Raw genomic sequence first — 16,013 nt, 5'->3', positions numbered from 1 at the left:
GATTCGGATCCCATAAAGAGGAAAGAAGTGGCATGACTCCACGCCTCTGAGTGACACACCTCCAGATGAGTGGGAGTGTCTGCACAGATCGTGTGTGCTCAGGATCACTCACTCTTTTTACACAATTTACTCTCATTTTCTTGGGGAAAATGCGCCCGCTGCGTTTTATAACTTTAATCACACAAAACAAAACAAACAGATGAAACAAAACAAACCCCAAACACGTGAACACGGTGCGCAGAGAGGCTTGTGCGCATGTGCGGCGCGCGTGTCTCTCCTTGGACACAAACTCAGTGGTGTGGGTCAGATCTGCGCTGCAGAGGAAACGCGCTGGGCCACAGTGTCACACACAGACTCAGAGCCGGAGACATGTCTGAAAACGAGATCCAGGAGGCGGACAGTGAAGCCACGAAGCGAGGGCCCAGGCCGCGCGTGGGCAACAGAGTGACCGTGGTCCTGGGCGCGCAGTGGGGCGACGAGGGGAAGGGGAAGGTGGTGGACCTGCTGGCGCAAGACGCGGACATGGTGTGCAGATGTCAGGTGGGTGAGCTCAGAGCGCGGATGCTCGTGTGGACGTGGATTTGTGCAAATTCAGGACGAACCCGCGGGTAAAAGAGGCTCAAGGCGCAACTTTGCAGTTTAAAGTCACAGCCGCCTCTGGTCCTTCAGTCTGAGTCTGATCGAGTCACATCTTCAGCTTCAGCGCATTTTTAGATTCACTGTTGGTGTTTTGCTAAAGTCACCTTGAGTAGGAGCTAACAGGGCAGCTCCTGTACCTCCTGCAGCTCCTGCACCTCCTGCAGAGCCTGTACCTCCTGTAATGCCTGGTTCTCCTGTCCTCCCTGTGCCTCCTGTCGTTTGTCGTTCCTCCTGTCGTGACTGTGCCTCCTATCACACCTGTGTCTTCTGTCGTACCCGTCTCTCCTGTTGTCTGTTGCGCCTCCTGTCACGCCTGCACCTCGCTCCTCCTGTCCCTCCTCCTATCGCTCCTGTGCCTCCTGTCATATCCGTCCTTCCTGTTGCATGTCATACCCTGTCGTACCTGTGCTGTGCCTCCTATCATGCCCACACCTCCGGTCGCGCCTCCTCTCATGCCTCTTGTCCCTCCTGTCGTGCCTTCACCTCCTGTCATCTATCACGCCTCCTGTCGTCTGTCGCGCCTCCTGTCGTCTGTCGCTCCTCTTGTCGTCTGTCGCTCCTCTTGTCGTCTGTCGCGCCTCCTGTCATCTATCGCTCCTCTTGTCGTCTATCGCGCCTCCTATCATGCCCACACCTCCGGTCGCGCCTCCTCTCGTGCCTCTTGTCCCTCCTGTCGCGCCTGCGCCTCCTGTCGTGTGCACGTGACAGTGAAGCTGTGTCTGTGTGACCCACGCCCAGGGACGACGGGGACGAGCCCAGAGCCCAGAGAGGACGTTCAGTGTCCATCATGTCCATCATGTCCATAATGTCCAGCTCTGACCCTGAGTTTCTCTTATCACCTGCTCCAGTCTGTGACTCGTGGAAATGGACGACGGCCAAGACTAAATACCTCCTGAATGAGTCTGTGTTCAGATCCACTATCGGCCCATAATAATTGACCAGGTAACGGGCGAGAGCGGCTCAGTTGGTAGAGCGTTTGTCCAGCGTTTGTCCACTGACTCACAGGTTGTCGGTGCGATTCCAGCTCCTGTAGATGAACGTGCGAGCGGTTATTTGTTGTAAAGTGTCTAGAAAGTACAAAAGTGTGATATAAAAATGCGACTAAGGCTTGAAGCGGCTGCGTGATCCAAACAGTCTTCTTCTCGTCTTCGTCTGACGTCCTTAAAACGGCGTAACTCCGACAAACTCGTTCTGCTGGGGCGAGGCGAGTGTATTTGTACGGCACAGTCACAATACGACAAATCAGAACAAATTATCCTCATGAAATTAACATTAAAAGAGACGAGTGCGGCGTAAAAACCCTTTGAGTCATACGCTCAGCTGAACAGAGAGCTCATGTGGCCGTAATTTTCCCAGAATACTGCAGTCGTCACTTTAAAGGGGAAGTTTTCTTAAGCCAGACGCAGAAAAGCAACGGCGCTGGACTGGGTTTCCGCATTTGACAAATAGAGTCGCGCTTCCCTTCTCTCGTGTAAACTTTAATGTTTGTGTTCTACTGCGCTGTTTCCTCCTCAAACACAGACCTGGAGTTGTGTTTTTTTCATTTATTATCAGTCTGTTTACATCTCCAAATCTCAAAACGCTCTGTTCCACCTTGTGATGTCATCAAGTGGTAGTTTTCAAGTCAGATTTTACCTTTAGTTCAGTAGTAGATTGACAAGTCCGAGGCTGAAATGATCCAAATGATTCTAGAAATGAAGGTGTGTGGAGTTTGAAAACACAGAGGAGCACTTCCTGTATCGCCACATGATGACATCACAAGGTGGAACAGAGTGTTTTCAGTTTGAGAGAAGAACTCAGTGTAAATCTGCAGAGTTTGTGTGTTAAACATGTGAGAATGAAACAAAAAAACACAACTCCAGGTCTGTTTGTGACGAGGAAACGACTTTAGAACAGATCAGAAAATGTCGTAAACGGGCCGTTTAAGGTAATATGGGCCCTTTAAAACCGTGTTATATGGGCCGTTTACAACATCCAGCTGCTCGAGTCCTTACGAAATCCCCGCAGACGTTGGACAGACTTCTGCTGAGCTGTAATCTTAAAAACCTTTAGGTGCAGTTCTGTCACATTCCTGTAAAAGAAGCCTGAGGTCAGAGACGGTGTCGATAACACGGTGACGTAACAGGGTCGTGATTCAGAGGCCCGTCCGGCCGAGGAATGGACGACGTTTCGGTTCAAATATCTGCGTCTGTGTAAAGAAGTGACTGAGTGACGTCACCCCAGAGTTCAGCTCCAAACGAAGCTCGTCGAGGCCGGAGCAGGTACAGCGGCGAATGTGGACGACTGCGAGTGTCATAGCAACTAAAGAGCCAATCCAGAGCGAGGCTGTCGAAGGTAACGCCTCCTCCCACTCGCACCGCTGGGGCTTAGCAACACTGTCAATCAAAGCATTTGATTTGATTTACAATATCAGATCAATACTTCAGAAAAACATCCGATATCACCACAGACTGTTTATATAAACAGACACGGCTAATCTGTTAGCATAAAGTGTGTTTAATTACTTTTGTTATTTTGAGGTTTGTTTGTTTTGTTTTTTTGTTGTTGTTTTTTTTTTGTTTATACATTTAAAAAATTTATTTATATGTATTTTTTGTTATTTTGAGGGTTGGGTTTTTTTTTGTTGTTTTTTTTTTGTTTGGGTTTTTTTTTTTAACTTTATTTTTGTTTTTGTTTCTTTTGATAAACTGTCCCCTCTGTCTCTGCTGCTTCAGACTCGTCATTTTAGTCTTAAATGTTCGTATTAACCTGCTCTTCTTTTTTGGGGGTTATTTGGAGTTTGATATTTAATTACTTTTGTTATTTTGAGTTGTTTTTTTGTTTTTGTTTTTTGTTATTTTGAGGTTTTTGGGGTTTTTTTTTAGTTTATTCATTTTTTAAATTTATTTGTGTGTATTTTTTTTGTTATTTTGAGGGTTGTTTGTTTGTTTGTTTTTTTGTTTGTTTTTTTTACTTTATTTTTGTTTTTGTTTCTTTTGATTAACTGTCCTCTCTCTGTCTCTGCTGCTTCAGACTCATTCTGGTCTTAAATGTTCGTATTAACCCTCTACATGATCCTGGGGTTTTTATTTCACTATTGTGTCTGTAAATCAAGATATGAACATTAATAACAGACAAATCAGGTCCTTCTTTCCCCGAGGTCGCTCCTGTTAGCGTTAGCAACAGGTTTGATTGACAGCTAAACCTGCTAAACCAGCGGTGCAGGAAGGGGCGTTACCTTCCACAGCCTCGCTCCTGATTGGCTCTTTGGTTGCTATGACACTTGCACTCAGAATTACAAACATGAAACTTGTCTCCAAACTCTCTGCTTTTTGCCTCGATGAGCTTCATTTGGAGCTGAACTCACTCAGTCCACGTCTTTAAACCAGTGCAAACGTCTCAGACTCTAAATGCTGCACCACAAACCTCTGTATTGTTTTGTTTGGATGTGCATCTGTGTAAATCTGACTCGAAATTAGTTTAAAATATGTGAGTCATGTCAGAGAAGATGTTTGGTTTTTTTTTACTCAGTTTTGTTACTTAAAGGTGCGGATCTGTCACTATATCTACGTATCACTCAGTTTTTGACACATGGAACTATATTTTTGGGGTTAGTATTTATCATATTTATCGTATTTTACTTTTTCTTTGCACTAATGGGAAATTTTTGGTTATTTTTTAGGTTTATGTTCAGATTTAAGTCGTAAAAGTTTGAATAAATAACTCGTCTGACTCATTCCAGACTAAAGTGTCTCATTCTGCTGTTTATTCTGATTTTTAACAACACTGTAGATTTATAAGTTTTTGTGGTTTAAATCTGCTCTTGGGGGTTCCACAGTCTGGCATTTCACTTATTTATCTCCATGGAGACCACGGGTCAAGTTACAGGTCAGCTTTTTTTTTTTTATGATAAAAACACCTGCACTTGAATAAATAAAAGATAAAATAAGGATAAGTTTGATAGAAGTGGAACATTTCAGATAAATAAATGACATTTCTGTGGATGATAATGGGCCCCACTCCAGAAAAGTTCCATAGTGCACCTTTAAGTAAAAGTACAAATATCAGAGCAAAGAAATACTCGAGTAAAAGTATCACATGGAAAAAATGACTTGAGTAAAAATAAAATATAAAGCAGCTGTTTAAAAATGTACTTAAAGAGTAAAAAGTAAAAGTATTCTGTGCAGATTTTGGAAGTGATGAAAAGTAACGAAGTACAAGTAGTAAAGTACTGTACTTGAGTAGAATTTTCAGGTCTCTGTACTTTACTTAAATACATTTTACAGTGGACACTTTTTACTTTTACTTGAGTACATTTGAGAGCAGTATCTGTACTTTCTACTGCACTACATTTTTGAACAGGACTGAAAAGTAAAAGTACTTTTCATCTGATTTTAGGGGTATTTTAATTATTTATTTATTATTTATTTAGGGGTTATATTTTATGGAAACATCCCGAATAAAGTTTAAAAGTTCAAACTTCAACTTTGAGCAAAAATAAAACCACAAAATTCAGAAGAAAAAATAAATGAATTAGTTTTGTTCCTGTTTGAACTAAATATGTGTCATTTTGAATCAGTATCTCTACATTTACACTTGAAATACTTTTACTTTTTACTCTTTAAGTACACTTTTAAACAGGTACTTTAATACTTTTACATAAGTAGATTTTTTCATGTGATACTTTTACTTTAGTACTTCATGAGTACTTCATCCACAGACTTTGAATCTAAAGTTACAAATGTCAAATGTTTTGTTAAAAATAAAAGCTCGTCCTTTTGAGCAGGTCTCACACTGTAGTACAAATACTTTTACTTTTCAGTCCTGTTCAAAAATGTAGTGGAGTAGAAAGTACAGATACTGCTCTCAAATGTAGTGAAGTAAAATTAAAAAGTCTCCATCTTAAAACGTACTTAAGTAAAGTACAAATACCTCAAAAGTTTACTTAAGAACAGTACTAGTATTTCTACTTTTACTTCGTTAGTTTCACTGTGAACTTTTAAACTTGTGGCTTTGGAAATCAGCAAATATCGATCATGAGTCGCACGAGGAAATTTTCATTTTTTCTCCTTATTTTAAGTTTTTTCTCAATATTTTAAATTTTGTCTCATTATTTTAAGTTTTTTTTCTCATTATTTAAAGTTTTTTCTCTTCGTTTTAAGTTTTGTCTCGTCGTTTTAAGTTTTTGTCTCGATATTTTAAGTTTTTGTCTCGATATTTTAAGTTTTTGTCTCGATGTTTTAAGTTTTTGTCTCGTCGTTTTAAGTCTTTTCTTGTCGTTTTAAGTTTTTGTCTCGTCGTTTTAAATCTTTTCTTGTCGTTTTAAATCTTTTCTCGTTGTTTTAAGTTTTTGTCTCGATATTTTAAGTTTTTGTCTCGTTGTTTTAAGTTTTTTCTCGTCGTTTTAAGTTTTTGTCTCGATATTTTAAGTTTTTGTCTCGTTGTTTTAAGTTTTTTCTTGTCGTTTTAAGTTTTTGTCTCGTCGTTTTAAATCTTTTCTCGTCGTTTTAAGTTTTTGTCTCGTTGTTTTAAGTTTTTTCTCATCGTTTTAAGCTTTTTCTTGTCGTTTTAAGTTTTTGTCTCGTCGTTTTAAGTCTTTTCTTGTCGTTTTAAATCTTTTCTCGTCGTTTTAAGTTTTTTCTTGTCGTTTTAAGTTTTTGTCTCGTCGTTTTAAGTTTTTGTCTCGTCGTTTTAAATCTTTTCTCGTCGTTTTAAATCTTTTCTCGTCGTTTTAAGTTTTTTCTTGTCGTTTTAAGTTTTTGTCTCGTCGTTTTAAGTTTTTGTCTCGTCGTTTTAAATCTTTTCTCGTCGTTTTAAATCTTTTCTCGTCGTTTTAAGTTTTTGTCTCGTCGTTTTAAGTTTTTGTCTCGTCGTTTTAAGTTTTTTTCTCGTGGTTTTAAGTCTTTTCTCGTCGTTTCTCGTGGGTGTGACCCTCTCAGACTCTTGTTATCGAGGCCGCAGAGGGTTGATCTTTTTATAAATCCGCAGCGGCAGCAGTTTGACCGTACAGACCGGCGAGCGCTGAGGGGCCGAGGCGTGGAGCGTGTTTAAAAAGGCGTGACCCGTCCCTCGAGATCCACACGCTCCTCCACTTTCATCCGTGTGAGAGGTCGAATATCTGAGCGTGAGGTCGTAAACAAAACGAATACGACGCTGGAGTTTAGGAGACACGCCCACTGCCCACTTACTTCTCCTAGTTCTTGTCTCCTTTCCTCTTTTGTCTCCTCTCTCTTTTCCTCTCTCGTCTCCTTGTTCTCGTCTCCTTGTTCTCGTCTCCTTGTTCTCGTCTCCTCTCTCCTTTCCTCTCTCGTCTCCTTGTTCTCGTCTCCTCTCTCGTCTCCTCTCTTGTCTCCTCTCTCGTCTCCTCTCTCGTCTCCTCACTCGTCTCCTCACTCGTCTCCTCTCTCGTCTCCTCTCTCGTCTCTCCTCTCTCCTTTCCTCTCTCCTTTCCTCTCTCGTCTCCTCTCTCGTCTCTCCTCTCTCCTTTCCTCTCTCGTCTCCTCTCTCGTCTCCTCTCTCCTTTCCTCTCTCCTTTCCTCTCTCGTCTCCTCTCTCGTCTCCTCTCTCCTTTCCTCTCTCCTTTCCTCTCGCCTTTCCTCTCTCGTCTCCTCTCTCGTCTCTCCTCTCTCCTTTCCTCTCTCCTTTCCTCTCTCGTCTCCTCTCTCGTCTCCTCTCTCCTTTCCTCTCTCCTTTCCTCTCGCCTTTCCTCTCTCGTCTCCTTGTTCTCGTCTCCTCTCTTGTCTCCTCTCTCGTCTCCTCTCTCGTCTCCTCTCTCGTCTCCTCTCTCGTCTCCTCTCTCGTCTCCTCTCTCATCTCCTCTCTCGTCTCCTCTCTCATCTCCTCTCTCGTCTCCTCTCTCGTCTCCTCTCTCGTCTCTCCTCTCTCCTTTCCTCTCTCCTTTCCTCTCTCGTCTCCTCTCTCGTCTCCTCTCTCCTTTCCTCTCTCGTCTCCTTGTTCTCGTCTCCTCTCTCGTCTCCTCTCTCGTCTCCTCTCTCGTCTCCTCTCTCGTCTCCTCTCTCGTCTCCTCTCATGACTGTGACGTCCTCTCTTCCTTCTCCAGTTTTATTTTCTTAATCGTTGATACTCGTTGATTCTGCAGCGTCGCGTCGTCATTTTGGTCCAAATGTTCTTAAACTCTCTGCTCTAGTGCGACGTGCGTCTGTCCATAGGGGGCGCTGCAGCTCCACGCCTCTTTAATGTGACGACGTTTACGGCGACGTCAGCTCCATTGGACGCTGCAGTTTTTGAACTTGAAATCAGCTGAAGTGTTTCTGTGTTTCTTTTAAGTGTTTTTGATGAATATTTGTTGCTGTGACTTGTTCCAGTTTGTCTGTTGTTGCTGCTTTAGCCTCGATGAGCTTCATTTGAGCTGAAGCTGAGACGTCGCTCCATCACGTCTTTACTCCGTCATGTCTTTACTCCGTCTCGTCTTCGTGCCGTGTCTCGTCTTCGTGGCGTGTCTCGTCTTCGTGCCGCGTCTCGTCTTCGTGCCGCGTCTCGTCTTCGTGCCGTGTCTCGTCACGTCCGGGTTTGACTCTGCGTTCCACAAAAGGCCAGAGTGTCGGATTTAAACTTTACCCAAACACACGTGAAGTACTTTTACTTTGTCACGACACCACTAAGTACAGTACTTACTACAGATACTTAAAAATATTACTGAAGTACATTTCACAGTGGATACTTTTTACTTTTACTTCAGTACATCTGACCATGTTTTCTTTCTCTCCCTCTCCTCTCTCTCCTCTCTCTCTCTTCCTCTTCTATTTCTCCTCAGTCCTCCCTCTCTTCCCTTCTCTTCTCTCTCATTCCTTTCTCTTCCTTCTCCTTCTTCTCCTCCTCTCCCTCTTCTCCTTCCTCTCCTCCTCTCCCTCCTCTCCTCCTCCTCGTCTCCCTCTTCTCCTTCCTCTCCTCCTCCTCGTCTCCCTCTTCTCCTTCCTCCTTCCTCTCCTCCTCCTTCCTCTCCCTCCTCTCCTCCTCCTCGTCTCCCTCTTCTCCTTCCTCTCCTCCTCCTCGTCTCCCTCTTCTCCTTCCTCTCCTTCCTCTCCTCCTCTCCCTCCTCTCCTCCTCCTCGTCTCCCTCTTCTCCTTCCTCTCCTCCTCCTCGTCTCCCTCTTCTCCTTCCTCTCCTTCCTCTCCTCCTCTCCCTCCTCTCCTCCTCCTCGTCTCCCTCTTCTCCTTCCTCTCCCTCCTCTCCTTCTCCTCGTCTCCCTCTTCTCCTTCCTCTCCCTCCTCTCCTTCTCCTCGTCTCCCTCTTCTCCTTCCTCCTTCCTCTCCTCCTCCTTCCTCTCCCTCCTCTCCTCCTCCTCGTCTCCCTCTTCTCCTTCCTCCTTCCTCTCCTTCCTCTCCTCCTCCTCGTCTCCTCTCTCTTCTCTTTCTCCTTTAATCTTTATCAAAATCCCCCCATTTGAAGCTTAATACGACTCAAAATCTGTGACAAATACTTTTACCTTTTACTCTTGAAGTACATTTTTAAACAGGTACTTTAATACTTTTACTTAATTAGTTTGAAGTAGTTTTCCATATGATAATTTTACTTGAGTACTTTTTGGCCTTGTATCTGTACTTTTACTTAAGTAACAAAACGCCTCTGGTTTTAAGAGTACGTGTTCTGTTCTGTGTGGATTTCTTGTCGTTTACATAATAATCCTGATTGACACTTTAACATTCCCTGGGGCTGTGATGCTAACTGGAGGCACCGCTCTGTCTGAGGCTTTGTTAAACTTTAATCTGAGTTTTATTTTAACACAATCTGACCGTAAAGAACTGACTTATCTGAACTATAACAGGCGATTTGTGCTGTTGGTCCTTTTCACGTAACATTACATCCACGCGCTAGCTAGCATTAGCACTAGCCAACAGTTTTCCAGTTAGCCACTCTCACGTTTTTGTTGAAAGTCAAACTCTTAAACAGGACCACGCACACTCGGATTGACCCGATTAAACCCACGTTGTGTTTTTTCTCGAGTTTTCGGACAATATTAAAACTTTTATTTGTTAATTTGTCACCATGGTTACGCCTAAACGGTCCATTATTAGCGATACACGTCGAACTTCCCCAGCGAGATCACCGCAAAGTGTCAATCCTGTACTTTATAAAGACATATTCAGGGGTTTCAGAGTGATGTAATACGAGCGCCGTTGCCGTAGCGATTAGCAAAACAAAACAAAACGTCGTCGTATCTTTAGAACTGTGAGATTTGCAGAAACCCGTGAGTGCGGCGGTGGCGGCGGCGGCGGCGGCGGCGTGCTCCTTCAGGACGGGCGTGCGTTTGGACTTAAAAGGCGCTCGTCCCTGCTCCACCTTCAGGGAGCTGTGTCCAGGAATAACCCCACGGGTGGAGCACATGGTGGAGCACGTGACCCTCCAGAGTGTCACTGTCGGGCTGTGGCACTTCACACTTACACCAGGCAAACGCAGTATTTACACTGTGTACTTTTACTTTTACTTTACCACTACATTTGAGAGCAGTATCTGAAAAGTAAAAGTACTTTTCATATGATTTGAGGATGATTTGGATTATTTTTGCTCTTAAAGTAAAAGTATTTAAGTATGTATTTAAAAATGTACTTTAAGTCGATTTTCTCATGTGGTACTTTTACTTGAGTAACTTTTTACCTCTGTATTTGTACTTTTACTTAAGTAACAAAATTGAGTACTTCTTCCACCTCTGATGAGAAAGTAGTTTGTCCATCGCGTCTGTCAGAAGAAGGACACTGTATAAAAGTACTTCCATCCATCAGTCTAATCAGGGACGCCCAGACTTCCCTCAGCCCAGACACTTCCTCCAGCTCCTCCGGTGGGACCCCGAGGCGTCCCCGAGGCGTCCCCAGACCAGAGAGACATTGTCCCTCCAGCGTGTCCCGGGTTTTTGTTTATTTGACTTTGAAGCTCATGTGCAGAACTTTAATCATGTGGAGATAAACGTTTGAATCACTGCTCCTGTTTTTAATTCACTTTTTTAGTTTGTGTTTGTTTCTCCAGAGAAAGTCCAAAGAAAAAACAAAGAACAAAACAAAGATTAAAATGAAATGAGTTTGGAAACAAAGCGTCTGTGGAAAACCCGTGAACTCTGGTCCTTTAGCTCATGTCTGTGCTCGTCTGACCTCTGACCTCTGACCTCTGACCTGTTGAGTCGCTCGTCTGACCTGCAGCAGTTACACCTAAAATGAGCCGGTTGTGTGTGATATTTGTGTGTGATATTTGTGTGTTTGTTGAGTGACTTGTTTGGTTTTGTTCACAGTGAAACAGTGAAAAGGTTAAATGTTTTATCTGGACTTAGTTATGTAACAGTAACAGGATGAAGAGCTTTGACCCTGATTTAGTCCTGGTTTAGACCAGGTTTAGTCCTGGTTTAGTCCTGGTTTAGTCCTGGTTTAGTCCCGGTTTAGTCCTGGTTTAGTCCTGGTTTAGTCCCGGTTCAGTCCTGGTTTAGTCCTGGTTTAGTCCAGGTTTAGTCCAGGTTTAGTCCAGGTTTAGTCCAGGTTTAGTCCTGGTTTAGTCTTGGTTTAGTCCTGGTTTAGTCCTGGTTTAGTCTTGGTTTAGTCCTGGTTTAGTCCTGGTTTAGTCTTGGTTTAGTCCTGGTTTAGTCTTGGTTTAGTCTTGGTTTAGTCCTGGTTTAGTCCTGGTTTTGTCCTGGTTTTGTCCTGGTTTTGTCCTGGTTTTGTCCTGGTTTAGACCTGGTTTAGTCCTGGTTTAGTCCTGATTTAGTCCTGTTTAGTCCTAATTTAGACCTGGTTTGGTCCTGGTTTAGTCCTGGTTTGGTCCTGGTTTAGTCCTAATTTAGACCTGGTTTGGTCCTGGTTTAGTCCTGGTTTTGTCCTGGTCATTTATTTGTTTTAACATGGATTTTTAAACTTTTTATTTTTTATTTTAATTTTTTGCACGAGCTGTTTCTTTGATTTGTGTAAAACTAAAATTGTTGATAAAACTTGTCGTAAATATAAATTAAAGTCAGAATTAGAAAATCATCATCAGATCCACAGGTTGTCCGTTCGAATCCCGCTCTCGACATAATCCACTGACCCACAGGTTGGCGGTGCGATTCCCGCTCCCACAGATGAACACTGCCGTTGTGTCCTTGGGCAAGACACTAAACCCCCGTCGCCCTCAGTGTGTGTGTGAATGTGTGTGTGTGTGTGTGTGTGTGTGTGAATGTGTGTGTGGTTTTGAGCCTTGATGGTATAAACGTGTGCGCTCGTTCCGTTCTTACCTCCTCTCTCTCTCTCTCTCTCTCTCTCTCCTTCAGGGCGGGAACAACGCCGGTCACACGGTCGTGGTCGACTCGGTGGAGTACGACTTCCACCTCCTCCCCAGCGGCATCATCAACCCGAAGGCCACTGCGTTCATCGGTGCGTATGTCACACGGCGAGCGAATAATAATCACGTTTGTTTGGACGGTGGTATGTTCAGCGGTTACCATGGAGATGCAACGTACACATTAGAGACCCCTGCTTTAAGTTTTTTGTCTTTTTTTTTTTTTTTCTTGTATTTTCAGACAATCTTACAACTTTTTTGGCTAATGTTTTTATTTTATTTAAGCTTTATTTATTTACCTTTATTTATTTATTCCCATTTAGATTAAAAAACTCTTTTTCTTGGCCAGGACTCCCTTGAAAAAGAGGTTTTTAATGTCAATGGGACCTTCCTGGTTAAATAAAGGTTAAATAAAATAAAAACATTAGCCAAAAAAGTTGTAAAATTGTCTGAAAATACAAGAAAAAATATAAAAAAATACAAAAAATTTAAAGCAGGGGTCTCAAACTCAAATTATCTGGGGCCATATCAGGTGTTCCAGAGAAAAAAATCTTTGTTAAATTCTTCCCAAACGTCATCGCTGTTTTGAAATTCTCCAATTCTTGTGGATTTTATGAATATACATCGTTATTTGTTGAGTTTTTTGTGACGGGAGAACACAGCGCAGGGGTTTACCAATTTGGCGGAACCTTCTTCACGCAGCACGGTAATGCCACACTCGCATTAAACTTTCATATTGTCCTGCGGGCCACAAAACATCATCCCGTGGGCCGCGATTTGCCCCCGGGCCGCGAGTTTGAGACTCCTGATTTAAAGAGCGGATTTTCAGGAGCGTGCGATCAATCCGAGCGTTTAGGAGTTTGATTTTCAACAAAAAGGTGAGAGCAACTAACTGAAAAACTGTTTGCTAATGCTAATGCTAATGCTAACTAGCTTGTGACTGTAACGTTGTGTGTGAGAAGGACTTGTTTACCAGCACAAAGCGGCTCACGGCGGTGTAGTTCCGGCTTAAATTGGTTCTTTCTGGTCAGATTGCGTTAAAACAAAGCTCGGATTAACGTGACGGAGCTTCAGACAGAGCAGTGCCTCCAGCTAACACCGCCACAGAACGTTGATGACGTCGGCTGCGGAGTATCTATAGAACAGCGGCGGCGTTTTCAGTTTGTGAGATGGTCTTGGCTCCGAGTCAAACTGCTGCAGACGACACGAGCGCCGCTTCTCCGCAGTGACTTTATTAAGCTAATGGACGTACTCACTTTACCCTCAGACTCGTACAAAACACTTTATGACTTATATATTTCAGAAAACGACGGATATTACGCGTAGTTTATAGATAAAACCAACACCGGCCAAGTCGATTCGGTCACGGTCGCAGTTTTACAAAGCGCTTTCCCACTTTTAAAGCTCAAAATGCTCAAATGAAGCTCGTCGAGGCTAATTTGGAAATCCACCCATGCGTATCATAGCAACCAAAGAGCCAATCAGGAGCGAGGTTGTTGAAGGTAACGCGTTTTTCGCTTATAAACGCTAACGGGAGCGACCTCGGGGAAAGAAAGCGCTTGATTTGTTTGTTTTTAATGTTCAGATCTTGATTTACAGACACAATCGTGAAATCAGTGTTGGTTTTTTTGTTGTTTTTGTTGTTTTTTGTTGTTTTTTTGTTGTCAGAGAGCGGGATTTGAGCCGCTAACGTAACGCTCGTCGGCTCAGGGTTCGACTGCAACCACTTTAAATAAAATACGTTTACTACTGGCAGCGTCAGACGACTGGGAATAAAACACAACCAATATTTACATTTTTTTTTTTGTGATCAAATTTTTATTGTTTACATAATAACAACAAAAACACAACCCCCTCCCCCCCCAAAAAAAAATTAAAAAAATAAAAAAATTAATAATAATAATAATAAAAATTTAAAATAAATAAATAAAATAAATAATTATAATAATAATTTAAATTTTTTTTTCAATATTAAAATTTTAAAGCAGAATTGTGTTAAAGTATAAAAAAGAATAAATAAGATGAAAGTGATACAGTGGATGGTGTTTGTTTTGTGGGTTGGTGCAATAGTTCAATGTCCTTTGTTTTATGAGTTTACGTCAGGGTTTAAGAATGTATTGTTCAAGTTTTGATCCAGAGTTCACAAAAGAAAATTATATAAATGGATCTAAAGGGGGAAAAATCTGTTTGTCAGTCAGTTTGTTTTGTCATATCCATATTTATTTTTGCAGTTCAGGCGAAAAAAACCTTAACTATGAAGGTCAAAATAATAAATAAACATTTGCAAAACGAACAAAAACATCTACATTAGCACAATTTGTTCTATTTATCTGTACGTGTAGAGAAAATACACTTTATCAATATATAAATCATAATTTATCGGACTATTAAACGCCGTCAGAATCGGTAATTCGTTAAACACAAGTACTTTTTATACTTTTATACTTTTTACATATATCAAAAATACTCAGTCTAGTTCTCAAAGCTCAAGCAGATGCCGAGATTAAATAAAGTTGCGCAACAAATCAAAATAATCGTAGCTACATTCGAAAACAAAATGGAAGCGTCTCAGGCTCAAAAAGTTATCAAAAATGAGAAAAATTAAGTTAGAAGAGCAAAATAAAACCGAGCTCCCAGTGACTTTATTGTTATTTACAGTTCAGGTTTAGCGTTAGTTAAATTAAAAGAAGCGGTGTTTACGAAATTCCAAGCGCGAGTAGAAAGTGCAAATGTACACGACGTGCTAAGGGAGTTTTGAACGGGAGCGGTAGCGACGCTAGCAAAACAAAACCTTGAGTTAGCAACAGAAATACGATCGCTAATCACAGAGTTAACGTATGTGCGCGACGACTCACCGTTGAGAATTGGAGGGTCGGTAATGATAAAAATGGTTTAGTTTGGAAATCCAGTTTTGTCCAAGACGCCGACCTGTGACCTCTGTGACCTCTGACCTCTGTGACCCTGCGACTTAAAGGTAGAGCAGACCGCAGCGGGTTACACCAACCTTCGGATCAGTGGAAAAACCCAAATTTAAACCCTTGCAGAACAAAACGACTGTGCGGTTCAAGAAAAGTCGCGTTTATTAAGTGACACACCTTGATTTTAGTGTTTTTTCGTCGCTGATCTTTCCGTCAAACAAAACCAATCTAAAGATGGAGATGCACCGGCGCCATCGTCACCGCGCTAAGTAACGTGATTAGCCCCGTCGTGTCCAAACGAGCCACCGACATTAACCCGTATTAGATCCAATCAAAGGGTTTATGGCGTTAACAGCTGCTCGTTCAGAAGTAGCTCGTTAGCATCTGCGATAAACAGCACATCGTAAACCGACACGTCAACGCCGGCCTCAAGAGCGACCTTTTTTAGATGATTATACGACGGGTTTGATCTGCAGCAGTTACACTTTTGTCTGACAGGGATATTGTGACGTTTGTGCCGTTAATTGGACGTAACAAAACGATTTACGAGCTGGTTTTCGCCCAGAACGGCTCATAATATTTGAACTTTTACTCACAGGAAGCTGAAGGATAAATAACAGTTCCATAACATTTTTTGGATCTCTTGTGTAATATGTTAACTGCATTTTAAGGAAATAAAAGCCGTTTTCTGTTTCTAAATTGGTATCGGTTAATATCAGGAATTGGTCGATGCTTAAAGGCGAGTATCGGTATCGGTATTGGAGCGGAAAAAGCTGTTTTGAGGAACTTCAGGATTAAATTTGTGTGACAGTCGGATCATAAAGAAACTTCGTCTGTTTTTAACTGATCCGTTTGACCAACATGGCGTCTTATGGCTCCAAGGCACAGACTGTTTATATAAATGGACGTAGCTAACCTGCTAGCCGCCGCGTTCCAAACAGGAAGTGACCATGAGCGCACTTCCTGCTCCATCGACTCTGGCTCCAATTCACTTTACAGTTGTCCCTCTCTTTATTGCGGTTCACCTTTCGCGGTCTCACTGTTTCAAGGATTTTTTTGGGTGTAATTTCAAATGTTTTCTGCTGCAACGATGACGCCTTCACTCTTCTTCTATGAAATAATCTCCAATCCACTTTATTTAAACGGAACATTTCACAAACAAATGCAGTTTCCAAAGTGCTGCACAAAAACATTATAAATAAAAACAACTAATTAAGTAAATCA

The 16,013-nt window shown here is 42.2% G+C and overlaps 1 protein-coding gene across 1 annotated transcript in view; it reads left to right on the top strand.

The window, feature by feature from the left end:
- Positions 1-285: 285 nt before the first annotated feature.
- adss2 (adenylosuccinate synthase 2) overlaps positions 286-16,013 on the top strand; it is a 31,860-nt gene continuing 16,132 nt past the window's right edge. The window contains exons 1-2 of the mRNA XM_033979984.2: positions 286-540; positions 11,864-11,966. Of these exons, the coding sequence (XP_033835875.1) occupies positions 370-540; positions 11,864-11,966 (274 nt within the window). The 5' untranslated portion in view covers positions 286-369. The remainder of the gene's footprint in view (positions 541-11,863; positions 11,967-16,013) is intronic.

Source organism: Periophthalmus magnuspinnatus, chromosome 15 (assembly GCF_009829125.3).
Source record: "Periophthalmus magnuspinnatus isolate fPerMag1 chromosome 15, fPerMag1.2.pri, whole genome shotgun sequence".
NCBI classification, from domain to species: Eukaryota; Metazoa; Chordata; class Actinopteri; order Gobiiformes; family Gobiidae; genus Periophthalmus; species Periophthalmus magnuspinnatus.
Note: the sequence above shows the minus strand (reverse complement) of the source record. Positions and strands in the feature narration are given on the sequence as shown.